General features: G+C 40.2%; 1 protein-coding gene across 3 annotated transcripts in view; it reads right to left on the bottom strand.

Moving 5' to 3' along the window:
* Nucleotides 1-16,419, bottom strand: part of LOC133410161 (collagen alpha-1(XIX) chain) — a 129,925-nt gene that overhangs the window by 45,375 nt on the left and 68,131 nt on the right. For all 3 annotated transcript variants that reach the window (XM_061690959.1, XM_061690960.1, XM_061690961.1), the window contains exons 16-28: nucleotides 14,042-14,104; nucleotides 13,923-13,967; nucleotides 12,272-12,304; nucleotides 7,773-7,808; nucleotides 7,621-7,662; nucleotides 6,671-6,724; nucleotides 6,170-6,214; nucleotides 4,176-4,250; nucleotides 3,135-3,176; nucleotides 1,929-2,006; nucleotides 1,533-1,568; nucleotides 876-929; nucleotides 627-680 (exon numbers count right to left, since the gene is read on the bottom strand). In XM_061690959.1, coding sequence (XP_061546943.1) covers nucleotides 627-680; nucleotides 876-929; nucleotides 1,533-1,568; nucleotides 1,929-2,006; nucleotides 3,135-3,176; nucleotides 4,176-4,250; nucleotides 6,170-6,214; nucleotides 6,671-6,724; nucleotides 7,621-7,662; nucleotides 7,773-7,808; nucleotides 12,272-12,304; nucleotides 13,923-13,967; nucleotides 14,042-14,104 — 657 coding nt within the window. The remainder of the gene's footprint in view (nucleotides 1-626; nucleotides 681-875; nucleotides 930-1,532; nucleotides 1,569-1,928; nucleotides 2,007-3,134; nucleotides 3,177-4,175; nucleotides 4,251-6,169; nucleotides 6,215-6,670; nucleotides 6,725-7,620; nucleotides 7,663-7,772; nucleotides 7,809-12,271; nucleotides 12,305-13,922; nucleotides 13,968-14,041; nucleotides 14,105-16,419) is intronic.

Here is a 16,419-nt window from a genome sequence, read left to right as displayed (position 1 = left end):
GTACATTTTTTGTATTACAAACCTATTCAGATGTTTATTTGATGCTGTAGACTGCAGTTAATAACACTGTTTTTCGTCCATGCTTTGGAAGAATAAAACCATGAACACTTCAGAAATCATTTAATGTTTCACTTTTACTGGTTCAATGTTCAAGGCTGGAGGAAACACTTGAATGATTGTGTTACGAGACAACACAATCCTCACATCTTCATATCATGTCACTTTTTTTTTTTATTTGCTGTCAATGTATCACAAACATCAAATGGTAAATAGAAGTGTGGTTTGAGATTCTTTATACAGTAATACTGTATATTAACAAACATTTTAAATGTAAAATGTCCATGGCTTTGATTTAAAAAAAAAAAAAAAGCAAAAAAAAAGAAATAAAAGCAGCCCTCATGATCACTGTCTTGTTCCAGACACCAACTATATGAAAATTATAGCCAAAAACAGCAGGGGTGGGGAGGGAGCAGGGGGCTGTCTATTTGTCATCAATGCCAACACCTTCCTGAAGGTAACGTTAGGCTGTGAACAGCAAGCCTGACTTCAAATTACCCCCAAACCGGAGTTGTATTAGTAAATTTACCTTCACGGTGCAAATGCGCAAAAGGGATTTTCAAACTTACTGGTTCACCTGGAGGTCCAGCAGGGCCAGGGGGCCCAGGTCTGCCAGGAGGGCCCTTTAAGTGAGAAAAAGAAAGAAGCTAACAATCCTTCCGGGAACGCCATTAAGCGAACATGCTACACTGTAATTGTGCTTTCACATCTGTCACAGTTGGTGGCAATGTGTGATCGAACAGCCTGCAGTGTGCTGAAAGTCTGACTTTTATCAGCACACGCGGCAGGTGGTGGATGGTGTGATGGGAACAACTCACCACTCTTCCTAGAGCTCCAACAGGCCCAGGTGAACCTGGGACTCCATGAAGACCCTGAAAAAAAAAAAACATCAGCATTGATGACTTAGCAGAGAAAATTACCAATTGGCATATACTGTACAAATGTTGATTATGATTTACCGTGGAACCTCATAAATTGAACAAAATCCATTTTGGAGATGTTGTTTTGAATTTTATTTCAAAAATTGTTTTTCCTTTCAATTCCTAATTCTCATCAAAATTATTAACAATTAACTCCACTGTACAATGATTATCATGCAGCTTGTTGCGATATCATTAAGATGGAAAAAATACAAAATTTAAAAAATCATGTCATGGATTCAGGCATCTACACAAAGAGTTTAGAGGACAGGTCCTCAAACCCCACCCCCAAAAAAGAAGGCACCCACAGGAAAATATTTTTCAAGGGGGTGGAGGGGTGTGGGTGCTGCTGAAGATCTTTCCTGATTGAAAGTGTTCTTTGGAGGGGGGTGGGGTGTTTGGGTGGTGGGTGCTGGTTTTGGTGGAATAATTGGACTGCAGCAAAGAAGGGCACTTTCTTCTTCCTGGCCCCCCCCAAAAAAGGCTGGTGCTTGAGCACCACTTGGGGTCTATCTGTGCACGTGCCTGCATACATTTAGGGTATATTCCACAAACCTCAATTCCTGGCTTTCCTGGAGGTCCCAAGGGGCCCTGAGAACACATCACGCAGCTTGTTAACACCACCTGGCCTCTAGCACCAGGGCTCCAATAAAGCTATTATGTTAGATATTTTTTGCTCATATTGATTCTGCCTCCAACAATTCTATATTAAAAGAAATCGAGACAGATTCCCTTGCAATCTTGTTGACGAGGTTGAAACGTGCATTGTGCAAGATATATGATGAAGGGTTGAATGCATGGCATATGGCAGGAAGCATCCAGCAGTAATGACTGCTAGTTTCAGCAGAAAGTCAATTTACTGCAGCGCTGAGCCCTCTTTTACCGGGTGTTTATGTGAACTCAAGGTAAAGAATAAATATGGAGAACAATCAAATACAGCATCATACTTACAGGCATGCCTGTGATGCTCTCTCCAGGCTCGCCTTTATTACCGTGCTCTCCAGGCAGTCCTGGGACGCCTCGCTCCCCCTGACAAAAGAACAAGGCAGCAGTTAGACGGCTCAATCCGAAGCTCCTGGAGAGCTGCTGCACTGCATGATCATTAAGTATTTACACTGGACCCGAATGGATTTTTGCTTTCAGTGTTTTTGCCTTTTGCAGCTTGAAGGGGAGGAAACAAGTATTTACAAGGCCAGTGGGGTATACATGTGTTCCTTATATGCTTTATTTGAAACTCTACACGTCATTATAGAGGTACACAATATTTCAGGTGTTCCCCCCCCCATACCAATGACATAGGAAACATAAACATATTTTGTACCTTTAGCACCTAAAGCTAAAAAACCCTGGAACAAAATGCTGTAAATAGACTTGGACATAGGATTATTGCACCATGAAAAGGACCAAATTTAACACCCCCCACCTCCCCACTCCACCAGCATACAACTTCCACTCTTCTGGGAAATTGTTTTTACAAGGTTTTGGAGGGTGTTTGTGGGAAATTTAAGTCATTCATTTAGAATAACATTTGTGAGGGCACAGGTAAAAAATTTAGTAGTGAGCCGACGTTGACTCACAATGTCTGTTCTCGTTGAGTTGGATTGGGGGGCCGGTGGAGATTTGCCTCCAGAAAAAAAACAATGTCCAAATCGATATGTGCTATGTGCGCCAACTGTCAACTGCGCACCTTTGGCCGATCGTCGGGGGCGTACACACATACGGTATAAGCAAACAACCATTCACACTCACATTCACACCTACGGGCAATTTAGAGTCTTCAATTTACCTACCATGCATGTTTTTGGAATGTGGGAGGAAACCGGAGTACCGGAGAAAACACATGCAGGCAGGGGAAGAACATACAAACTCCACACAGGCGAGGCCGAATTTTAACCCAGGTCCTCAGAACTGTGAGGCAGATGTGCAAAGTAGTCACCCACCGTGCAGCCAAGTTAGAATCTCTCATTCCCGAAAATGTACCTAACTCAGAAATTAATTGTTGTAATAATAAAGCAGTTGTTATGAGTACAATGACATTTTGGAGTATTATAAATTCAGATCATATAATATGTTCCATTAACTAATTTTCTTTGAGTTTACTTTACAAATACAGAATATAAGACCTGAAGACCATGATTTACAGTGTCGGTGCTTTACCTTGGGGCCGCGAGAGCCTCTGGACATAGACAGCCCATCACCCTACATGACAACATGAGAAGTAAATCAGAAAAAAAGATGTAATAACAGAACAAGTTAAACTCTACAGTGCAAACAGTCTGAAAACTGTCACAACCTCATGTTCATTCCTGTTTGCAGTGGTTACAAAAGTGTAGGCTATTATCATTCATTTACTTTACAGCACATAGAGGTCATTGATTACTGTGGTTAACAAGCCCCAAAATGCATGTTGTATATTAGCTTCAAGATGGTGGATTGGGACTAACAATGATGCCATTTCCAGGAGAACTACATCATTACATCCAATCATAAAAGTGAGCAAAGAAATACAGACCTTCATTATTCATTTACTGGCAAAAATCAATTGAGCGACAGTTATTTGAAGAGGGCTCCCTCATTAAAGACACCCATTGAGTTTGTTTTATCGCTTTTATTGTCGTCTTAAATAACAAAGACCATAAAATGTCGGGAAAATGTCTATGTTCCCTCAGAGACACTTACCAGCAAAGCCATTCGTGAAAGGACCGCCGTCCCTAAGATGGTATCTTACTTTGCACACATATCACGTTAGAGAACATATAAGAGGTATAAACACTTCAGCCTGCACTATTTGCTTCCCTTATTTCTCTGCTCGATGAGCTCGCTTCAGATGGAGTGTTGTTCCCAAGAAAACAGACAAGATTGTTCAAAGCTATGAAGTCGGTGGAGGACCGTACACGAGTCACTTGTTTGATGACGCTATAATGAACATTTTTACAGTATATGCATAGGGAGATCAATAAAATGCAATCCTTCAACAGCCATCATCTTCACAATGGTGGGAGAAATGATAACCTAGGTTAGGTTATCCAATGTTTGATTACGTAACGGTTTGCGTCATCGTAATAGCATGGCGTCTGTGTATAGCTGCATGACCGAGTTTGGATTATCTGCTGCCGGTTCGTGAGCTTTATTTTTAAGTTTTTATCAACCATATATGTTCAGGGCAGCCTAAAAGGTGAGATCAAAATGAATACACACCACATATCCAGGCTCTCCAGGCTCGCCCTTTGGTCCTGGAGGTCCCTGAAGCCCAGTCACTTCTCCCAAGTCTCCCTACCGAAAGATTAATGAGTCATCATTTCTTGTGATCATTTTTGGAGAGCAGTGTTTGTCCTTGGTGACTTGTAGAACCCCTCACATTACCATCAAAATAAAAGTTTTGTTTGAAAGTTGCTGCCTACATGACAAACAACATTTTTGGTTCCTGCCTGAAGTAATTTAATGCAATCCTTTCATGGATGTAACTAAACCTCTAGTGATGGTGACAACTTGCTTTCTTTTGCTTAAAAGTCAAAGGGACAGCTGACATATGTAAGGAAGGCAAGGAAGAGGGAGCGACATGGCGAAGTGTTTACAGTTAACAGTGTGACAGAGCAAGGTAAAAGTGAGTGTAAGTCTAAATCAACTTAGTTTCAATTGAACATAAAACAGCATATGAAATGCAATTTTTTTTGTTCAATTCTCTTTTTTTTTCAGTGAAGGTAAAGGAAAATGGTAGAGGCATGAACAAAACAATCAGCATCCATTAAGTAAAAAGAAAATCACTAGAAAGTCATGGGAATTGCACTAAAAATGTTAATTCTCAGGGGAAATCTACAGCGTGTACCCTAATTTCACAAGGTCATTGTTGTATGTCACAGAAATTGCATGACTCAGAGGCACACAAGACTCTATAAACGTTAGGTGTTATTTATTGGCTATACCAGTGTGTAGATGTATGACTATATCCTCAGTGCATTAAGTTATATGGTGAAATGTATTTAAAAAAACAATCAAGACTGTCAAAAATATTCGCTTATATAAAGCAAGGGAGGACAGGGTGGGAAAAGACCTGGTTGACTCACATTGGTGAAACTAATTCCAAGATAAACTCCACATATTACACAGGACATGCATGAACAAGAATAACCAAGAAGCAAGTCTGATATAGTCCAAAAGCACTGTCAAAGCAACTAGACATTTATTTTACATGGTTACTTTGAAAGAAACAACTTTGAACTTAAAAAAATAGAGATTATGTGCGACAAAATTTGAGCACTGTTTGTCTGCCATGTTTGTTTTTTTTCCTAGATTTTTTTTCATGTTAAAATATAGACTATAGATTAATAAGAATAAAGAAGGAGAAGATTCACATAGATACTGTACGTTCCCATTTGGCTATATCATTCAATCAACCCATATATATCTACAATATACGTATACAACCTGAGCAGGCCTGGGTTGTGTATCAATAAGAAAGAATGAAAATATTTAAGTGACCAAAAGAGGGTTCAGTGTTAGGGGACGCCTTGCTCGTGTAGATGTCAACAATTGGGCAGCCTCACAAGGACACACTTTATTGTTAGTTTTGGTAAGCACACTTAATATTCGCTCTGCAGCCACATAATTTAATGGCTTTATGCACAGTATATTTGCTTTTCATCCAAATCTACTCTTGAAATTAATGTTTGTTTTTGCTGTGAATACATAATCACACCTGTCTCTGGCATTACTTTGCATTAGTGAAGGTGACAAATCTGAGAGGACGTAGAAAGCTTAAGCACTTGGAATTAGATTTATTTCTCTCCCCTGGAGTTTGACAGAATGACTCTGGCGGAAGGGGAGTCGCTTGTAAAGCGTCATTTATTTTGACAAGTGACACACCTCATCAAACTCGTGTGTCAAAGTGCAAGCTGTTGCACTTCGTCACTTTCAGTCAAGTGTTTGGAACGAGTCCTGCCGCAAAAGGGGTTTGTGTAAAATAGCGGGGTAGTCAAGGGCATCAAACAGGGGAAAACAGTTCTGGAGTGAGTGACGATGGCATGAACGGCTTGTAAGGTGAGTCATCAGGAAGGTGTTGTAGTCTTGTGTGTGTATTGTGTTTGTACTGTACTTATTCTTGTATGCTATGCTTGTATGCTTGTCTGCTAATAAAACATCACAACACCACTTGTTTTTCTTTGAGGTGAGAACTTGATTTGAAGTTTTCTTACCTTCTGTCCTTTTAGTCCATCTCTCCCAGGCACCCCTGATGAGCCCTTTCAACAGGAGTGGGGACAAAAAAGAAATCTATCAGCAGACCTTCATCTCTCACACATCCATTACCACAACCAGCCTCCTCCTCACTGCTGCAGCAGACTGTCGAGTTCCAAGATAATTTCCTTTAGACAGGCTTTATAAAATGTCTCTTTTTTCCCCACCCTGCTTTTCAAGAAAGACAGATGCTCATTATCAAAGCAGGTGCAGCAAACAAATTGCACTTCTGTTTTCTGGCAAAAAAAAACAGGGTGATTTTCCTTTTTCTGCTAATTAATTATTAAATTTGCTGACTGACTGCGTTAGAAAAAAGAGACTAGATTTGTCTCCCGACATCTCGCTATTCATCAATTGATCTCGGGCTCAGTCTGGCAGACTGCGTTGGTAAGCAGAGGATAAGCCAAGGTGACGGAGAAGGCGACGGGGCTTGACATGAAGTCTGCTGCAGGTCTACTTACTGGATCTCCTGGGAGGCCGGGGAGTCCAGTTGGTCCAGACGGGCCTTGCTTGCCCTGACAGAACAAAATGTAAAAATAAAAAAAAAAGAATAATTTTTAAAAAAGTGATTTTTTTCCCCCCCATTTTATTGTAACTGGTAGTAGCAGTACGCATATCCAGGATATCCTTAAATGCCTTTTGAAAAAATACAATCAATCAGTGTTAAGACCTTTTCTGTAGGCTAAAAATAACATCCTTTCTGTTATTCGAGATGAGCTGGTAGTGAATGCATTTTCCCTTTCAACTCATATTAGGGTTGCATTTATTACCTTCTCACATGTTATTAAAATTATTAAAGTATTATTAAAGTATTACCCTCATAACTTTACGAACTGAAAAGAAGATGGTCTGAAATGTATAACCCTTTATGAGAACGATACCAAAATGAAAACCTGAATTGTCAAGATTGAATAGCTTTAATGAGTTACCTTGAATTCCTGTAGTCTTTGAGTTCCAATTTCACCCGACAACACATTTTATTTGATTTGTCAAAATCCATCCATTACATCCATTTTCCATACCATTTATTCTCACAAGGGTCAAGGGGCGTGCTGGAGCCTATCCCAGCTATCTTTGAGCGAGAGGCAGGGTACACCCTGAACTGGTCGCCAGCCAATCGCAGGGCACCTATAAGCAAACAACAATTGACATTCCCATTCCCACCTATGGGCAATTTAGAGTCTTCAATCAACCTACCACACATGTTTTGGGGATGTGGGAGGAAACCAGAGTACCCGGAGAAAACCCACGCAGGCACGGGGAGAACATGCAATCTCCACACAGGCGAGGCTGGATTTCAACCCGGGTCCTCAAAACTGTGAGGCACATGTGCTAACCAGTCGCTCACCGTGCCGCCTTGTCAAAAAAATGTTTTTTTAATTAATCCAAAACGATATCCAACAATGCTTACCTGATCTCCCTGTTCTCCCTTCTGCATATTTATCATTTCATCCTTTAACACACAGGAACAAATAAAGCAGTTCAAAATGTGACTCTGCAAGAAATACTGTTCTATTGTATGTGCAAATTATCACTGATTCATGATACAATGGAGCTGCTTACAGTTCCAGAGAGCTGCTTCAATCCATGAGCTGTCACCTAGAAAAAAAAAAGTCATCTTTAAAGAACCTGTCTCTGATCTTACAATGCATATGAAATAACTTAAGTTATAAGTTATGCCATGCATACTTTATAAATACATTCACTGGCCACAAGAGTATACCTGCATAATCCAATGAGAGCCAAAACATACAGCGAGAAGTGTGATTTTTTTGACCCCCACAAGTAGCTATGGTAACCAAAATATTAGAAACATCTCTCAGTCTTATGTGGAGTTGTTTTACACCTACAACATACTATAACACAATAATAAGTATATATTAAATGAATATCTCTTTTTCAGTGTCAATCGTAACTTACCATACATGTAAAAGGTGCTTGCTTGGGGGGCTCATGTTATGGCTAGTAAGCACACTTTCATAATAATCTTCAGAGCTCCCTCCATAATACTTTAGGTGTTTCATGAGGTGGCCTCTGAACTCTGCATAATACTGAATCCAGGTTGGCAGGTTTGTGCACACAACACACAAAAATATTTTTCTTTCAAAAAAAAAATACAAAATACCAGTTGAAATTGCAGATTGAATTATTTTTTGTTACTTTAAACTCCCGCGACTCTTGTGAGGATAAGCGGCTCAGAAAATGGACGGATGTTACTGTAAACAGGAAACACTTGTCAAGTCATGAGTTTCAAATCCAAGTCAAGTTGGGTCTTTTATAAGTTTTAGCCAAGGCAGTCACGAGTCCTAAAATCGGTGACTTGAGTATGTCTTGAATCAAGTCATATGACTTGAGTCCCCGACCTCTGACTTTTGAATAAAATTACAGCTGTGAAACACCATTGTGATTTGAGAGTATGACTGAGGTTCATTTTTAACATCCAAAATACACAAGCTGGTTGATAGTTGCTTTCTCAAGTTTGCCAGTCACTTATTTTTCATCTGTCACTGATGGTGTAGTGGTACACTCGCCTGACTTTGGTGCAGGCAGTGTGGGTTCAGTCCGCACTCGGTTACGGTGCGAATGTGAGTGCGAATGGTTGTCCGTGTCTATATGTGCCCTGCGACTGACTGCCGACCAGTTCAGGGTGTAGTCTCCCTTTTGCCCGAATTCAGCTGGGATAGGCACAAGTGCCCTGTGACCCTAACCAGGATAAGCGGTCTTGAAAATAGATGGATGGATATTTTTCATCTTCACCTGCACAACCTTGCTCCAAACAACTTGATACCACTGTCAACCAGAAGGATAAAAGCTGAATAGTAGTTTTTGTTGTTGTTGTTGTTGTTTTCATCACTGCACGCAAAATTCCATTTGACATATTGACTGATTCAGTGTGTGCGTGTTGGTTTACAGCCTTGTATGACGGCAGACATGTCCTGATTGGACTCATTTGTATAGTTTTGTGGTGTGCGGTAGGATGATTACCAATACAATACAAATAAAAATATGCACTGAAGTTTAAGGAAATTACGTACATTTGTCAATTTAAAGATGAGAGGAGTAAGAACATGCGTGAAAAAAAACATTGTATGCATTTAAACCCGGTGCGAGTTTCACATGATCTATGGCTTATGTTATTTAAAGTTGTTTCCATTTTTAACCTAATAGTAACTAGTTATTGGCTATTAATCTATGAGCAGTATTGCAGGTGTTATTTGTGACAATATAACAGATTTAAATGAGACCAGGAAGAAATATTATCATAGTACTGTATTAGTTAAATTGTATTTTACACATTTCATAATTATGATTCCCACTCTGGAACAACTTTCTTTGCTAGAAATACAGATTTAACATAATGTTGGATTAATCAGGTTTAACATGATTCATGTACTGTACATATATGCTAATGGGAGTTTTGTGCATATCATTTGAGTCTTTAATTTCATGGCAGATAAAACCAAACAAAAACGCCCTCTGTCCTCCTCTGTCTCACGTTTCCCGCCCACAGTATGTGATATAAGAAGCAGCTCAATGTTCAGTGGTTTAAGCATCCTAATTAAGGAAGTGAGACATTATAGAAAGTAAGCGAAAGCAGCATAGAGGAGGAAGTGCAAGCTGCCCCCACATATTTACTGTAAGTTGTGCAGCTTTTCCATTGTTTGATAGCAGCTCATTCCCTAAATTAAAGTCTTTGTGCAGGTGCATCTGTACAATATGTGCTTAGGAGCTTTTTGCAACAATTACAGTCATTAAGTCAGTGTCTCATATGAGATGGGTCCCCCCCCCCCATCTGGAGCAATGGCAACCTTAAATCAGATACTCTAAGGGCTCTCGACACCATCCATTTTAAAGTCAACATGCAGTCACTTGTCTCAGTTCCTGACTTCAATCACTGATCAACGTCTCACTGCCATCAACATGCAGCCTCATTGTCAGTTTCGAACATGAGCGGTGAACTCTGGCATGCCACTATTTACTCAACAGAGCTTAGTGTGCCAGCTTTAGTTGAACCCATTACAAAGCGCCACTCTAAAGTGAGGCTGGCAGCTGTAAAAACAAACAAAACAAAAAAATATCTCCAAGCTCAAAAGCCTGTTTTGCCACGTTAAAGCCATCGACGAGAATGTTGCAGCGTGCACCGTTAAAACCACTGCACCTCTCTGCCACTAATACACAGAGGCCCAAGGTTTATGGAGGGAGGGTAATGATCTGAACCCCTGCTTCTGCTGTGTAAGGGAAATCGATGCTTAACTGCCAAAATTATCTGCCACAGGAAGGCAGACAGCGCAGACAGAGACTGGTACTAAATGTTCAAACAGCCCCATTTATCAAATGACTAATGTTTTCTTCTCTTGTGTGTGCTGCTGTATACGTCTGCAATATCCTGGGTGGTCCACAGCTCACCACACAACGTTGAACACAACGGAGCGTTTTGGTTTTGATTGAGACGAACAATTTTCTCTCCCACTGCAGTGACATTTTAAGTAAAGAGACAACAGCAAAGAAAGTCCTCAGTGATTTGGACAGGCATTAAAACCGTCCACTGTGGTGTCGATTCTGATGTGGTTCTGATTCTTGAAATTCAGAGAAATAAACAACAGTAAAAGCTGCCTTATTTAGCTTTTAAAATGCTGCCTTTCTGACAATGACAATGAAAGTGAAAAAAATTCGCTCATTGGTGAAAAGTCAGTCGTCAGTAGACCCTTAGAAAAAAAAATGTAGGACTCTTTCATAACAACTCATATCCTGATTTGTGGGCTTTCCTCTTCTTCTTCTTATTATTATTATGCAACATTTTCTCAAGGGTATCAAGGGTATCATGGGTAGTGTTTCTTCAAGGTCAAATGCAGCTCATTAACTGTTTTTTGACTTGCATTGTACATGGAACATCCAAACATCAAAGCAATGGATTCATTCATTCATTCATTCATGCAATAACACCCATTCTGCACAACCTTTAGCTAAGCAGAGTCTGTTTTTCTCTGTACCTCTACTTAAAATGTATGTCAGAGAAAAATCCTTTTTCACAGTTTGAAAAGTAGTTCTGCAAACTAAGTACATATCTGAAGATGTAACAGATTTCAAGAACAAGATTTCATGACACCCAGATGAGAGATCAATGTGTGGAAGCCTGAGCTTGGTTAATAGCCAGCCTCCGTGGTGCGGCCACAGCAATCACAGGGCACTTCTGTCAGTCTTTGTGCATGTAAAATGGTGTCAATTCACTTGCGTGTGTCTTGCATGAGACCCAGGCACACACCCCTGGGTCTCTTTCACTGGGTGTGGGGCCACTCACTTATTGCGACAAATAACTCATGAATATGCAAATTGTATGTGTATCCCTCACTCATACTCTCGTCCTATAGACTTTTATACTTTACATAGTTAGTCCCACCACACTTCAGTTGTACAGCCGCGTTCACAACCCTTGTCCTTCTTCTCCTGTCCTTGTCCTCTCCTAGCTTGTCCTGTCCTTCCCTCAAAGGATGTAGCTCGACAGCCCCATATATTAAAAAATAATATATAATTTTTTTCCCCCCCTAATGCAATTACAATGGTCATCAATTATCCGCAGATTTTCACTATTGGTGGTCCGGCCCAGTCCCTATCCCCAACGAGTAGTAGGGGTCCACTTTACATCCATCCATTTTCTGAGCCGCTTCTCCTCACTAGGGTCGCAGGCTTGCTGGAGCCTATCCCAGCTGTCATCGGGCAGGAGGCGGGGTACACCCTGAACTGGTTGCCAATCGCAGGGCACATAGAAACAAACAACCATTCGCACTCACAGTCATGCCTACGGGCAATTTAGAGTCTCCAATTAATGCATGTTTTTTGGGATGTGGGAGAAAACTGGAGTGCCCGGAGAAAACCCACACAGGCACGGGGAGAACATGCAAATTCCACACAGGCGGGGCCGGGGATTGAACCTGGGTCCTCAGAACTGTGAGGCTGACGCTCTAACCAGTCGTCCACCGTGCCGCCTCCACTTTACATGTATTTGCTTAATAATAGTTGATAACTAACGGATTAAAAACACACCATACTCTTAGTATACTTACAGGACCAGGTGGACCCGGGGGTCCAGCATCACCCTTAAAGACAGAAAGACAATGATGATTATTACTTTTTTAGAGTACAATTTAGTGAATAAAGCCTTATGACACGCCCTTAGAGGTTTTATCTCTTTTATCCCACTCTACTATTTGTAGTTCTTGACTCACCTTCTTCAATCTTTCAGGTATTATCGATGAACCTTTCAAGGGGTCATACACTTCCATCTGTAAGTGTTCTCTAACTTATGTTTTATAGCAATGTATGTTCAGGAATAATAGCAGAAAGACAGGTAAGGTCATCAGTAGACTCATGACTCAGAATTTTCCAAGAAGCTAGTTTTTGTCTTTTTGATAACTTTTGATATCAATATGGTCAATAAACTGCTTTCAAAGGTAACATGTTACCAAGGATCTCATACGTACATCACTGTCTTTTAAAGAAACAACACAGGCGGCACAGCAAAATGGAAAATAAAGTGGAAGTTAAGTGATATGATGTGAGTGCCACAAAAACATTCATTAATTGTTGTCATGTCATGCACACAGTAGTTATTGTAGCATCCTTAAACCACATACAACCTTTTGTAATGGGTGTGTTGGGAGCACTTGCGTGTTGTGATGCATTACTGTTGGGAGCCTGCTTTGTCCCATTCATCATTTATAAGCTATTACGTTTATGCTTTCACTACAGCAAGACAACACAGCAACAATCTATCTATATACAGTGTAGACATCATATAAATAACTCAAAAACACACAGATAATTCATTCGCAGCCGTGCTACCACAATCTTCTAAATTTAAAGTGTTACGACAGCAAAACTTTACAGGCTTTTAAAGCACATTTGGATTGGGATCAAATGCAAATGACAGAGAGGAAGCCAATTTATTAAAGAATGATGAAAGCCAGGGAACATAAAGACTAATGGGACATCCCCAGAAAAAGTAACACAAAAAAATACTGCATTTCATTCTTGTGTTAGTAAGTATTATTTTTACGATTTTACCTTCCAACAGTCTGCTAAAAATTCCTTGATTATTTACCATACTTGACCACTAAGGCTGATTTTCATTCTATTGTTGCGTTGTTATTAAATGCCACCATTTTTCTTATTCATACAGTATTATAGTAATAGTAGTATACATGTAGTATCTAGCAAATATAACTGCCCATCTTAATAGGTAATAGTTAACTAGGTATAGTGCTGCTCATTTTTATCTTTGTAAAGGTTGAATTTTCAATAAAACTCTTGTATTGGTTGTCTCTATTTAGATTGATAATGTTGTGTCTGCTCAGTGTACTTTTGTGAACAATCATAACTGTTTAAGGTGCAGACTGGGTTGGAAATACTGCATTGTGAATAACAGTTTTAGGTGGCAAAACAAGGGACTGACCTATGCACGTTTGACAGCAGAATTCCGAAATATGTTTATGTGCAACAAAAAAGTACAAATTGCCTGCTGCTAGGTTGTGTTGTGTTGTCCTGCTGAGAGGGAAAACATGCAACAGAGCTGCCAATTCATTAGTTGTTGATGAATGACATTCAGATATCCTTGCAGTCCAAACAGACCAATAATAACTCACACACTCGCAGGCACAGTGACAGCAGACACAAACAGAGATCAATGTCATGTATTAGCACTTGACATTGACTCACTTTCTGTCCTTTCAACCCTTCGGCACCCTTGGCACCTGGTTGACCCTGTGGGAGGAGGCCTTGGTAAATGACTCAATCGCACAGCAGCATTGAAAGTGTCACTGTGGGAAAATACCTACAGGGTCTCCTCTGTCTCCTTTTGTCCCCTTTTCTTGAGAGACACCAGCCTCACCCTTCTCCCCCTGCAAGTGAACAGAACAGATCATTCCCATTGACTGACAAACAAAGAGGGGCACAAAGACACACAAAAAACTTACGGCAAGGACAGATGTTGTGAATAACATAAAAGAAAAATACAATGTATGAATCTAAATGCATTTGAATTATCACTTTAAAAAGAAATTGTGAGGGAGTCAAGGATGGTGGAAAACATAAGCCCCTGTTGCATTGCAGCACTTTTTCAATGTTCCATTCCACAGTCTTCCAATAGATGGCACTTAATGATTGCTGGTGAGTTGTCCTTGGTGCATTTTAACAGGATTTCTTCCTGTCACTTATGTGAGAAAATGTCAAAGAAACACCACGTGTACCTTCACATTGGCCATGACATACAGGGAATGATAAGTAAGATACTGTATATCTGTGATAGAAATCTAAACAGGGAAAACATTTTGTTCTCTTGGGGACTTGCCAGAACTCTCATCTTACTTTTATGTATTTTGGACCCTTGGATAAGATAGATTCATCACCAACTATTTTTCTCATTCTGGGTATCAAGGAACATTTCAGATGCTACAAAGTGTCTGTACCTAAACTAAACTACAACAACATTTGATAAAGGTTAACATAGTTCCACTCTGCGTAGTCGCACCTGGGCAAACAAATTACGCTTCAACCCTTCCCCAGTTCCTTTGACAGCCGCTGTGATAGTGTTCATTTAATGAGCTACAGCCTCTGTTTCCTCAGTTTTTATTAGATCAGCAGACTGTTCCTCTATATGAACAGATGGACTGTCGTATTACAATTTTAGGAAAGGTGAAGGCACTGTGTGAAAACTGTACTAATTGAATTTGGTGAAGCTTTATTTACCATATGTGCCCTCCACCCTGCCCCCCTTTTATTTTAACTGGCCCAATCACCATATTGTTGATGTCAATCCTTCATCTCAACAAGCAAAACCTATTACAAATGTACTACTTCAAACGTCCTCGATGGGTAGGCTCCGGTCCAGATTCGGACCAAGATGCTATTCTATCCGGACACAGAACAATTATTGGATTATTTTGTGATTTAATCAGCGCAACATTTGGAGGATTTAGCAGTAGCATTCTGGTCATTACTGTAGTAGAGCATCTTAGCGAGTGGAGGTAGCAAGTGTTGAGGAGAGAAGTCCAAAAAAGAAAGGGTAAACAGATAATGGTGTGATTTAAAATAAAACAATAAAAAAATAAGAAAAAGGGTTACAGCAGTTTTGATATAGGTTTGGATGGTTTAAATCAGTGGTCCCCAAACAACAGCCCGCGGACCTCCACATTTGGCCCGGCCCCCTGAACAATACCAGAGACGCATTATGATTTTTTTTTTTTTCAGTCTGGCCACGCGATCGAGACGAACACACGAATAGAACGTGACATTGTAGTCCACCCTTCTGCAGTCTGTGCCCCTATCTGAACCCCCCCCAGAAAAACAATCCTAGACTCGCCCCTATCAAATATAACAGAATAATGGCGAAAACGTTCGGAAACAGAAAATGTATTCAGAATGCAGGGTATTTAACCTGCAGTGGACAAACGATTATTATTATTTGTTCAATGCAAAGAAAAGGCTGTTTGTTTCATCTGTCAAGAGGCGGTGGCGGTATTCAAAGAATACAATCTGCGCCGACACTATGAATCCTGTCACAAAGACAAACATGATAGCTTGCAAGGCCAAATGCGAGCAGACAAACTCTCAAAGCTAATAGGTGGACTGTCAGCTCAGCAGAATACATTTGTACGTACTTCCTGACTTTTTCTTCTGTGAAGATCCCGGAAAGGGTTATTAATATTTGGTCATGTGTTGCTTTCCGGAAAACAATAAATGTTTATTTTTAGGCACACCTGCGATCGCCACATTTTTCTGTTACAAACTGACCCCGGCCCCCCATCAGAGAAGAGAAAGTTATGTGGCCCTCACAGGAAAAAGTTTGGGGACCCCTGGTTTAAATGATTACTGTTTGCAAATATAGTTTATAAAGAAAGTCAAATTGTTTACACAATTTTATTTCATTATGTATCTTTAACATTTACAATATTTAGTTCATGTTCTTTTGCTTAGATTGTTAAGGCTGTTCTAAAGCTTGAAATGTTATTTAAGATACAGTGCATAAAAAGTTTCCACTGTTCTGGTAGTGTATTGGTACATGCTGCTGCCTTTCACTCAGACAGTCAGGGTTCGATTCACTCCCAAGGCTCCATTACCTAGCCGTTGCCAGTAAAACTAAGTGACTGACTCGTTGTGGCAAACCTTGATGGGACAAGCCAAAGGTTGTGACGTTAGTCCTTTCAGTACAGGGCAA

Source organism: Phycodurus eques, chromosome 11, assembly GCF_024500275.1.
Source record: "Phycodurus eques isolate BA_2022a chromosome 11, UOR_Pequ_1.1, whole genome shotgun sequence".
In the NCBI taxonomy this organism is placed as follows: Eukaryota; Metazoa; Chordata; class Actinopteri; order Syngnathiformes; family Syngnathidae; genus Phycodurus; species Phycodurus eques.
This window is presented reverse-complemented; position numbering and strand designations above follow the sequence as displayed.